The 12,668-nt window shown below is 34.9% G+C and overlaps 1 protein-coding gene across 1 annotated transcript; it reads right to left on the bottom strand.

Moving 5' to 3' along the window:
* Positions 1-5: 5 nt before the first annotated feature.
* LOC147847426 (histone-lysine N-methyltransferase CLF-like) lies at positions 6-8,990 on the bottom strand (the record flags this gene model as incomplete). Its single annotated transcript, XM_087339211.1, has 13 exons — positions 8,850-8,990; positions 8,436-8,509; positions 7,218-7,328; positions 6,773-7,110; positions 6,523-6,684; positions 3,946-4,030; positions 3,618-3,854; positions 3,377-3,424; positions 3,205-3,276; positions 2,323-2,900; positions 627-783; positions 313-533; positions 6-60 (listed from the first exon to the last, which is right to left on the bottom strand). Coding segments are annotated over exons 1-13 (2,211 nt in total), but the record flags the coding sequence as incomplete, so codon positions are not given.
* Between the last annotated feature and the right edge of the window lie 3,678 nt (positions 8,991-12,668).

The following is a 12,668-nucleotide window of genomic DNA, read 5'->3' as shown; positions in this document are numbered from 1 at the left end:
CGACATTGACTTTTTGCACAATGACAACCCCTGAATCTGTTCTTGCAGCTTTTTGAGCACCTAGAGAAAAAAAAAGGTTCAATGTGGAACCAAATATATACACAAGTGCAATGCAAGTCTACTTAGAGGTATGAAAAGGCACATTGAAACATAAATGAAAAACTAAGGTTTTAAATACTCTTTCGATGCACATAATTACGATGATTAAACTAAATTTCTATATGATGCTTCTATCATAGATCTAAGCAGAGATGTCAGACAACGCATCAAACTACAGATTCTTCTGCATATACTGATTATTGAATTTCATACCCGCAGTATTTCTCACAGCTTGTCCCATTAAGAATGCATGCACATGTCTTTCCACAACTGAACTTGCACGTACAGGGTGTATATTGCTTGCAAGGTTGATCTTTTGAATCTACTGTACGCTTCCTAATTGCAGGATGACCAGCAGATTTCCAAGTATATTTAAGCCTCCGTACTCTACCTCTCCTTTGCCAATATCGAGTTCGTGTTCGGGCTTCTGTATTCTGCCCATTTTTCCAAACAGAAAGAAGCAGTATCAGTAATCTTTTCTTCATGGCATTGTATCAATAAGTTTTCATGCATTAAACAGTTCCAACCAAGCCATCCTCATGCTCAGATGCTTTCCCATGCCCAGCATGTCCACTGTGGCTATTGCCAGCTGTGAACTTAGCAGCCATTTCTTGGTATGCAATATATTCTGCAACTTCTTTGCATGTCTTCATTCCTTTGAGCATGTTGCGTGCAACCAAGCAGCTGCCATCATAAACAGCAACCGAAACTGAGATAAACAGTGTGTATCACCTTAAACACCATTCAAGTTCTTGAATAAAGAAATGTTGGATTACATAATCCGAATATTGTTCATAGAACACCCCAGACTAATCTCATGAATTCACACGTACCTAATAACAAGAGTGTACCAAATTTGACAAAGTTCAATTTTATTTCAAAAGAAAATGAAATGCATAAAAACATAAAGCATAATATTTCATATGTTTAGACACACACACATATATATATATATATGAAGTGAAGCTTCATTTAGGCATTTATGTGTAATTTAGGGAGTTTTCAGATAGTGAGATAAAAAGGAAAATATTTGAGTGACCTAATTTCTGATATTCTAGATTTTTCTTAATGGTTATATGCTTTAGACAAGAAAATGAAAGTTGGAAAGAAACATATTTGGGTGCACAGAGATTTCAGGTTTGCAAAAACCTTAGTAGGCAGGCTATTGAGTATGTAAACAGTCATTTTGACTGTGTCATCCCAATGCATGTGATGTAAACTTGGTGCAGCTTTCATGTCTAATAAAGCAGTTACTGTCGCCTTCTTCATGATCTCAACGTCTTAACATAGTCAAAGATTCTCATTCTACGTTTCAACAGTAATTTCTTTCATGCATCAAAGGCTCACGTTTTGTATCTCAGAAATATTCTTAGTTTTGCAAATTCATCTTAAGAGTCTACAGTGTAGCAAGATTATAGATCTTCACTAGCTCAAAGCATCATATGGTCCTTGATCCCTCATACACTAATGTTCCAAGGTAGTACTTTCTCAAAGACTAGGCTTTTGAATGTAACTTTTGAGATTTCTTATAAATAGTTTGTAAGGTTTCACATTTAGTAAGATAAGGTGCATATGTCCTCTCCTTAGATAATGCAAATAATTACGTTGAGTAACTATGTAAGGCGGAATAGATTAGATGTGTATTTGTGTGTATGAGGGAGAGAGAGAGGGAGAGAGAGAGAGAGAACACAAGGTATACAGAAAACTAGAAAACTGTATATTAACAAGAAGAATAAAACCAACAGTTACAAAAAAGAGCAAAAGGCGCTGATGTAGTCACCTTCTCTCTATACTCTCTTACTACTACCACTACCTCTTGAGAAAGAGGTGGAGACTTAACTGCCTATTGACTATGTGTCATAGGAGTTAAGTTCTATGACACATTAGTTATGCTACAAAGTAGTGGGTGTTCACACACTCGGGTGCTCCTAGGTGTGTTCCCACACTAGGGAAGTTGAGTTTGATTCTCAACAGATAACAAGAGCCAAACTTCAGACATGTTTATATATACCAGGGAATAGGTAAGGTAAGACATTTTTCTTGCTTCATCGCCTACACCTACATGACTATCTTGATTCCCAACTCCACCTATTTCAATTGCACCACCCATTTCAACATTGGATGAACACAATAAAACATTCTTAGAGTTCACGTAAAAATTGACCAATTATAGCCTCAAGATGAAGAACTATCCATCAGACTTTATCTGATAGCAAAGCATACCTGTTTTTACCAAATATCTCAAGACCCTTTTCATAGAGCCCCTTCTCCAGTTTAGCCCATTTCAAGATTTCTGCTGGATTCATCGATTTAGATTCATCATTCAGGGAGTGCTTACTAGATTCTTCGACAGTGTTCTGCTCATTTTGTTTTTGAGACTTGTTCATCATATCAGTTCCTGCAGCAGTGTCTTGCTTTTTCATTGCCTTCCCACTCTTCCTCCAGGCTGTTCTCAAGCTCTCTCGAAGCTTGGATGGTTTTTCACCAGTATTTGATGCATACTCTGCATCAGTTGCAGCTACCTTACTCTGTTTTCTGCGAATATTCACTAGGACTTCTTCAGCTCTCCTCTTAGGGCTCTTCTTTGGCTTCCTTCCTTTCTTTATAGGTTCATACTTTTGTGTCACTTCTCTGCCTTCAACATTGGCAACATCTACTTCTTTCTCAGCCTTTGTCTTTTCTTTGTCTTCTTTCTTGTCTCCCGTTTGAGTTGGCCATGATGATCCCTTCTTCTCCAGCAAATATGTCCAGACCTCATTTGCAGCAGCATCCATAGATCTCATCCTCTCTCCATCTGCCAGCTGTGAAGTTCCAAATAAAATATGACTGTTTATTATTAATGTCAACACGAGCATAAATTTCCACCTTCAGTTAATAAATTTGTATTTTATAAAAAAATTGCAGAAACTTCGAGAAATTTGAATCTTATAAATCGATACACAAATTTCTTCCATTTGAGTATATGCTGAATTTTTAATGTGGATGCAAGCATAAACAGAATAGTCTCTTGAAAGCTTTAAAAAGAAAACACACAGTGAAAAAATACAAAAAAAGTATGCATATAAACTTAGGAGAATCATAAGCTATCAAGGTTAGCTGTTTTACCAACAAATAACAATCAGGACCACAAGGTTCCCTAGATCCATCAAAGTTGTTCAATGGAGATTGCTTATCACTCTGCACAAGAAACAATGAACCATGGAAAGTGATCCACTATGAAAAAAGAAGAGAATAAACAAATGTGGCAGCATTTCAGACACAAGTGAAGTATCCTTACAGGCTGAATAACTGTCTGAGAGCAACCATGTAATCGGCAATCAAAAACCTGATACAAGCAGACCATCAATATTAGATTATATAGAATTCTACAACAAATTTATAAGTGGATAAGTCAAAGTTTGAAGTAAGATTGGATTGATTCCTAGAAATTTCTTCAGATCAACATTCAAAAGCTATGCACACTTCACTAGGCAGTTAAACAAACAAGAAAAAAGGATCGAGTGAGCCTGAGTGCTTACTAAACATCGTCGACAAAACAAGTTATCAAAGGAATCCATTGCTGCACTAAGATCTTTATCATTGTTTTCATCTATTTCTTTTGTATTCAATCCAGCCATACTCTTGTCAGATTCATAATCAAGAAGGAACTTGGCAGTCATGGAGTTCTTCTCGATTTTGAGCTCTTCATCATAAGTTCCATGATGGAGACATTCATTTCTTAATGCATCATCCTTCTGTAGGATCTCATACCTAGCCTGCAGAAAACATTTGGTCTATCATGTCTATGAGAAAGAAACTCTTAAAATCAGTGAAATAATTCCCAATGCCAAATGTGAAAAGTTTCACCTCAACTTCAGCTGGCTCTGCTTCCATACAGTTACCTAGTGACTTTAGAACTAATTCATTCAATCCATAGTTCTCAATAGTTTTCCTGTAAAAAATCAATTTAAGTGGGAGCGAATCCTTGATTGGAAAAAGGAAACAGATTGCCAGTCCTTTTTAGGAACAATATTTGGCGTCTACAAGCTGTACTAACCATGATACTATACTGGTATAGAAATTCGGAATCCATGTCTCTTTTTATGACAAAAATAGCTAAGATGTACTTTTACAAGATTAGAAAACATTTTGAGCTTCAGGAGTTTTGTGTTTGTGTATTAGAAAATGATGTTAATGCACTTCAGCATGAATCTCATCTATGATATCCTTGATTGGAAAAGGGACACAGATTGCCATTCTTTTTTACTAACAAGATTGGCACCTATAACCATGATACTATACTGGTATAGAAATTCGGAATCCATGTCTCTTTTTATGACAAAAATAGCTAAGATGTACTTTTACAAGATTAAAAAACATTTTGAGCTTCAGGAGTTTTGTGTGTGTATTAGAAACTGATGTTAATGCACTTCAGCATGAATCTCATCTATGATATCCTTGATTGGAAAAGGGACACAGATTGCCATACTTTTTTACTAACAAGATTGGCACCTATAACCTGCACTAGCCATGATACTACCATTGGTATAGAAATTAGGAATCCATGTCATTCTGAACGAGAAAAAATAGCAAAGACGTACCATGACAAGACAATAATATTGGAAAAAGGAAACAGATTGCTATTCCTTTTTACTAACAATGTTTGGCATCTACAAGCTGTGCTAACTATGATACTACAATTGGTATAGAAATTCGGAATCCATGTCTCTTTTTATGAAAAAATAGCTAAGATGTACGTATCCAAGATGAAAACATTTTGAGCTTCACAAATCTTGTGTTTCTGTATGAGAAAATGATGTTAATGCACTTCAGCATGAATCTCATCTATGATATCCTTGACTGGAAAAGGGACACAGATTGCCATTCTTTTCTATTAACAAGATTTCACATCTATAACCTGCACTAGCCACGATACCACTATTGGTATAGAAATTCGGAATGCATGTCATTCTGAACGAGAAAAAATAGCAAAGCTGTACTATTACAAGACAATAACATTTTGAGCTTCACAAATTATGCATGTCTGTGTATAGGAAAATGTAGGTGAATGCGCTTCAGTAGGAAACTCTTCCACGATATCCAAGGGAAGACATTTCTTCTTGCTTTGGTGTTTACTTTCTCAAACGGGAGAGAAGTTGAATTGCAAACATCTTACTTGAAGGGCAAGAGTCTGAACCACACGTTGGTTCCTTTGACCACTAAAGATACAGCTCAACATGAACACACAATGTGAGCATACGAGTTCCTACCCATGATGGATACAACCAGGTTTGAACCCGCAATGTATAAGTTACGAAGTACACTTAAGACCCTCATTTCAGGTACAATTTTATTGTTATTTTACCTAAATACACATTTATTTTCATCACCCCTGAAGGAGAACTTAGTTCTTTTTTTATTGTTGACAGCAAAAATATAATTAATTCCATTACGGTATTTTTTTTGAGAAATACTAATTGTAAAAACGTTGGTGTGGAATGTGTCCACTGAAATTCTAAAAGACAATGTGGTTTATTTTTAAAAAAAGCGAGGACAGATATTTTATTAACTGCAAATAGCAGCTTCATAAACTAAAGATTCTAACCATATGAAATAAACACTTTCATTAATTTTGCCTAATTTAATACCATCTCAATATAATTAATATGAATGTTTGATTAGTTGGCAGTTTATTTTATTTTTGGCATTTAAATCAACATGCTTCAGTATTGAGGTTACAAAAATTTACAATGCCCCAATAATGAACGCATATGATATCCAATTATATCCCTAGCATATTGCAAGATGATAATAAGGCGAATACTTCAATTTTATTTTTATTTTTATTTTATTACTGCCTGATTGTATTAAATCTATTAATAATATACTTTGAGAAAATAAAAATCTATTTTATATCGATTTTCATTAAATCTATGTTATTAATATATGATTGGGCAGTAATAAAATACAAATAATATATCTACTAGATAACATAGTAAATCTATTTATTACAAATATATTTATATCTATTAATAATATACTTTTTATTTTTTTTCTAATTCTATTATAGCCAATATTATTACTGCTGATAACAGTAAAGGTCAGGAAAATATTTGCTATTATTACAGGTAATGTTATGTAACAAATTATAATTCTAAAAATATAATTAGCATCATAGTTTCCCTTATCTTTGATTTACTTGCTACACTTTTCAAACTAATCTCTTTTCTAGCATGACACATTCCCACATACCATATTTCCGTTAAATTGCAGGCAGAACTATTATCGACAAAACTGCACCTATGCATATGATTTTATGCTAATTTGTTATTCAAATGTTAGAATGCCAAATACTTTGAGAAACTCAATCATGGAATAAGATGTATGAAAAGGATTCGCTACCTTAAACAAAACCAATCACATTTAAATTATTAAATCCCATACCATAAGATGTAGTCCTCCCCTTTACTAAATTCATGTTTATCATCATCATCATCAGGGGCCTCCTCTTCACTATCGCTGCAAATCAGAGCCTCACTACCATTCTGATCATAATATATACGTCTCCTCCCAACCACAGACTGGTCCTCTGGCATCTTTTGATTTCTGTATAATGTAAGACATCATCTTTTCATTGACCTCAAAATATATTATAAACAACATTGAAACACAAACAGATTGATGTACCTATTACCTGTCTAAAAATATCCATGTTGTATACGGAGGATATTGCTGGATAGCAGGAAGCCTTATGGTTCGCTCACTCTTTCCAGCTAAATTGTTATTTCCGTTATTTAAAAAGGCAAAGAATACATTTGAACCATCCTCTTGAAGCTCATTTGGCCCACTTCTTTCCAGCCCATCTGTTTCAAGACCAGTCACTTTACATAGAGATTTCTGGATTTGATTGAAGAGCAGGTCTTTCTCTTCCACTCTGTTTCTGGTATCCGAAACTATTCCTCGTTCTTTGCTTAGTTCGAGCAACTTCAAAGCATACCTCTGTATCTTTTCACTGTTGATCTCCATTCTCATCTGATTGAATATGCTTTGTTGAGACATTTGCATCTAAATCTATACCTTTGAGACTGAAAGTAGTAAAGTAAAGTATACTAAGTGAGGAAGTAGAAAATAAAACATACTTTCACATATGCTATCCGATAGAGATCAACTTGCTTCTTTAGTCTATTGATAGTTGACGAGATAGTTGAACTTGATACTTTGACAGGATGTTCATTGTCATCCTTTTTTTGCTAAAAGAACGAAAGGCATTAAAAAGGTTAATCATACTATAAACACAGAGAAAGACAGTGCTAATTACTAAGACTTTTTTGTATAGATATACTGCAAATTATGCAAAAGAAATATATATAAGCCTAGAACTTCTATGTGCAGTGAGTGAGTGAAAGCACAAGTGATGAGAGAAAGGATGAAAAATAAACAGCTAATAGAATTTTAACGAGAGAGTATATATATACACACACTTTCTAATTAAAATCTATCTCAAGAATGATAAATTTTATGGAGTAATTCGGACATAATGTAAACCAAATTTTATGGCATTTCTATTCATGTTATTCGTGCTCATGAATAGGCAGAGACTTCAATATTTGTATACTACATATTAGGTAGTGTGAAATGAATAATTCAAAAAATTATCAATCAAACTACTAAATTCTTATCAAACATCATACATAGAATCCCCGACATCACTAATGGATGAATATAACATGTTGTTGAGAACTGCAATGATTTCTTCAGTCCATCCAAAGGCTGGGGTATCATATGCTAAAGACAGTTTGGTAAATTAGATAAAATTATCAATCATTATAGATGTACATGTATATATAGATATGAATGCATATATGCATATATGTGTGTGTACATATATGTATGCACGTATGCACGGAAGTGCTTCATTTTGGCATTTAGGAATAGTTAAGGGATGGTCCTAAAAGTTGCATAAATTGAGATAAAAAAGAACAAGTATTGAAATTTTCAAAATATAAAAATGAAATTCAGAATGGTTATATACTTGCGGAGAGTATGAAATACTAAGGAGGAAACAAATTGTGAGATTTTCAAAATTTCCCAATAAAGCTGAAACATTTTTGAGTCCATTTGTGTTATTTTCATTATTTCAATCTACAAAAACTAAATTGAAGACATTCAAGAAATTAAGTTATTACAAGAAAGTTTATCAGATGAGATGCATGAATCATTAAGGTGCATAATTTCCATCACAAAATATGACATGGAAATAGCCAAAAAACAAAACAAAAACATACATACAATTGAATCGAAAATATATGAATAGAGATAGCAACTAAACAAAAATAAATGCTATAAGGAGCACACGCCTGCAAGAAGTCTGCAAAGGAATCTCTCCTCTTCCCCGCAGAGCTAGATTTTATATCCATCTTTGCAAACACTGCTGAAATAAAAAAGATAAAAAAAAAACACAAAGTTCAAGAAATAAAAGAGATTTCCTTTTATTAAGTCGAACTAGTTATTTTACAATAAAAGGATAAAATGTATATTAAACCTAAATAATTAGTCTTACGAACAGAAGGAAAAAATTGGTATTAAATCAAGACATAATTAGATTGAATGAAGAAGGGTTTCCAAATCACGTTAAACTGTGTATCAAATCTAAGTAAGTTCGCTTAATGCAAAAAAAGAAGAAGGAAATTTTACATTGAATCAACAACAAACATAATTTAGAAGGGAAGGGGGGGTTTCTGAATAATTAGGGGGAGGGGGGGAACAGTTACAGGTAATTGAGCTTTCGATGGTCCTATCCTTCCTTTTCTTTATGCTGTCCTTCTTCTCTCTCCTAGATTCCATGGATCCATGTCAATGGATTCCTCCCTCGAAGAAGAAGCAGAAACCATTCTCACTGTCAGAAGAAAGAAAATAGTAATTTCGAACGATATGTACATAAATTGGAAGGTTTGACCCACCCAATCTTGTTTTCCAAAACTACCAAAAATATCCCTTCCTTATCTAATATTTCCAAAAATGTCCCCCCCCATTCTCTCTCTCTTTCTTTTTGGTTTTTTTTCTCTCTTTTTTTTTGGTAAAATCACACAATTATATTAATTGTATGTAAAATCACACCATTATATTAATTGTAATATATTAATTATATTACATACAATTATATTAATTGTATGTAAAATCCACAGTCAGTTGTTACAACACTTCTTAGTCTCCGAGTCTACTTGCTTTTTTCTCTCTCTTTTTTCTGGTAAAATCACACAATTATATTAATTGTAATATATTAATTATATCACATACAATTATATTAATTGTATGTAAAATCCACAATCAGTTGTTACAACACTTCTTAGTCTTTGAGACTACTGATCTAGGGATAGGGACGACCTGGCATGCCATTAGAAAACTTGAATATGCACTTGAGGAAATGATCCACACATAGAACATAATATTCGTGTTTGTGGTAGCATTCAAACGTTTGAATACATTTGGAAACGAACACGTTGGAAAAGGGAAAAATATGTGTTCCTTTTTTTTATTACTTTTTTTTACTTCTCTCTCTCTCTCTCTCTCTCTCTCTCTCTCCTCCTCATGAATCTTCTTCTGCTACTCATGATCAGAACGCCACTCATCCTCCATATCTTGGTGACCATGATTTCTCCAAGCATTCTGTTGTGTCTTCGGGTATGGCTATGGCATTCTTCTTTACAACGATTTTGCTGCCAGGCCATGGATGCAGTGCTCCATGGCTTCTGCTACATCTCAGCCTCCTTAGTATAATTCATGGGGAGTGATGGGGAGTGATGGGGAGCTCTGGGTAGTAGGTGTGGCTCATGATCGTGGAGAGGATGAGGGAGGAGATCCTTAGAGCTAGGGACATGCTCAGAGCCAACATTAATCTCAAGAACACCGTGATGATGAGCAAGAAGAACAGAAGCTTGATCCACCATGTTGACAAGAATAAGACGAATCATAGTCATGGACCATGGTGATCCTCAGAAATAGAATCAGAATCAGAGTCATCACGATGATGGCGATGATCAGAAAAATATGAAGAATCTGAGGATGACGAAGAGAAGGAAGGTGAATGGTCTTGGGAATACTGCCATAGAAGTTGAAGCTTTAGCTCATAACACTTGCCTCTCTTGCTTTGTCCCCCTCTTTCTTATAATTTCTAAAGTATTGAAACTACTTGCCCCTCTCTTGTTGTGTGTCCCTCTTTCTCTCTCTTTCTAATGTTTAGTACTTTAATAATTTCTAAAGTATTGAAACTTATGACATGTGATTCAATCAATACCATTCTTATGTATCCAATCCAATGTTGAGATGATTTACCATACACGTATTATTGAATCATTCACGAATGAGAATGCACGTATGATACGAATGGTTCATTCTATGGATCTATACATCTCTCTCTCTTTTTCTTATCATAATTAGCTTACCCTAGTGGTAAGTCATTTACACTACTAACATTACATTGTGGGTTCGAAACCCAATATCCTCACCTCTCTATTACTCCATATACATCTCTCAAATTTACTAGATGCTATTGTGGAATGTAGGGGTTGAACCCATGATCACCTGGTCTCCAATTGAAGCTTTCAAGAAAGTCATCCTCTCCTGTACAAACAAGTGTTTTTCGACCAACCGCGCATCTTGGAAATGCACCAAGAAACTTATGAAAAAATGGTTTGATAAAGAATGTTGTGAAGCTCGAAAGTGCCTTATGGTTTTGGATGTAGTTAAGGATAAAGAGAATTATCAAAAGCATTTGCATGAGTATAAAAGGCTTATTCAAAGAAAGACAAGAATATGGGAAGTTACTCAACAATTTATCCAAACGCAAGAGTAAGCACATGCATGTGCTAAATTTTGGGGAAATCTAAAGGGGAAACGTGTTGAGAGTTATGGTGACTTAACTCTTCACGACTTTTCTATGCATTGTAAGAATTTATATGAGTTATCTCTTGCCGGAAAGATGATGTGTTATAGTTCTCTTTCACATATGCCCCCCTTCTTTACAATTGAAGATATATGCATAGGACTTAAGAAATTGGCCTCTCGAAAGGTAAGTGATCTTCAATGTATAAAGGTTGAAATGCTCAAATGGACGGGAAATGAAGCACATATATGGATAAGCGATATGTTTAATGATGCATTGCAACATGGTATGTCGTACGATTGGGCTACAAATTGGATCAAACCTTTACATAAAGGTGGAGATATAAAAAATGTAAACAACTATCGAACCATCATGGTTGGCTCATTAATGGCAAAACTATTTGGATGTATAATGGAAACAAAGATAAGTGTATGGGCTGAAAAAAATGGTAAGAGAGCTTATGGACAAGCTGGCTTTCGGAAACACCATAGCACCATTGATCACCTTATCACCCTTCGAGTATTAATGGAGGAAAGTCGCCTTAGAGGTAAAGGTTTATATTGTTGCTTTGTAGACTTCAAGAAAGCTTTTGATATGGTACCTCGTGAGCATCTTTGGAGACGAATGGAAGACTTGAGGTGTCAAGTGAATATATGCTTGCAATTTCCCGAATTTATGAGAAGGTTATATGTTGTGTGCGCATGAGAGATAAACTTTCAGATTTTTTCAAAAGCACTATTGGTGTTAAGCAAGGATGCCCTCTCTCTCCAACACTATTTGGTCTATGCATTGATGAATTGGAAGAAATGGTTACCAAGTTTGCAAAGGAAGAATGTGTTGAAGAAGTTGCCATTGGGAATGTTGTGATTATGCTTTTGCTATATGCAGATGATGTAGTGCCTTTTGCAAATACTTTAGGAGATGCACAAAAGTTTTGTATGCATACTAAATTAAGTGTCAATACCTCTAAAACAAAGATTATGCTTGTGAAGAGCCAAAAAAGAGATAAACCATGCATTATATAAAATAATGAGCCACTTGAATGTGTGGAAAGCTTCAAATATATTGGCCTTGAAGTTCCTTCAAATCATAGATGGAATGAATGTGCTACACGCCGCTTAGAGGCGGGTAAGCGAGCATACTATGCATTTGAGAACACATGCAATCTTGGAGATATTAAGTGTTGGGTCCTCAAGAATTATCTTTTTGACACTTTGGTGACACCGGTTCTTCTCTATGGGGTGGAAGTATGGGGCGGTAACATCCCTAAATCTATGTGGAAAGAGGTTGAAAATGTCCAAAAACATTTTCTTACAAAGTTTCTACAAGTTAAGAAACAAACACCCTACACCCTCCTCCTCCTTGAGACGGGATCGCTTCCCATTGAGATCATGGCCATGGAAAGGGTTGTTGAATACATGCTTAAGGTTCAAAAAAGTCCCTCACATAGACTTCCTAGAATTGTGTGGGAAGCAAGCAAAAAGATCCAAAAGACGCATAAAAGCAAAATTTTGTGTTCCGGTTGGATGCAAGATATAGAAAAATGGTTTGGTAGATGGGATGCGAGACACTTGGTTCATGATGCATCATTAGATTCCTCTGTAAAGGAGGCCTTTTTGCAACGCCAATGTATCATGACATGGGACAAATGTAGAGGCTCACACTTCACACATTATACTATACATGTTGCACCTAACTACAAAACCAT

Source organism: Azolla caroliniana, unplaced genomic scaffold (assembly GCF_043228905.1).
Source record: "Azolla caroliniana isolate FFs.n. ecotype wild unplaced genomic scaffold, voAzoCaro1.0.p SCAF_1045, whole genome shotgun sequence".
Taxonomy (NCBI): Eukaryota; Viridiplantae; Streptophyta; class Polypodiopsida; order Salviniales; family Salviniaceae; genus Azolla; species Azolla caroliniana.
The sequence above is the reverse complement of the archived record's forward strand: the minus strand, read 5'-3'. Positions and strand labels throughout refer to the sequence as shown.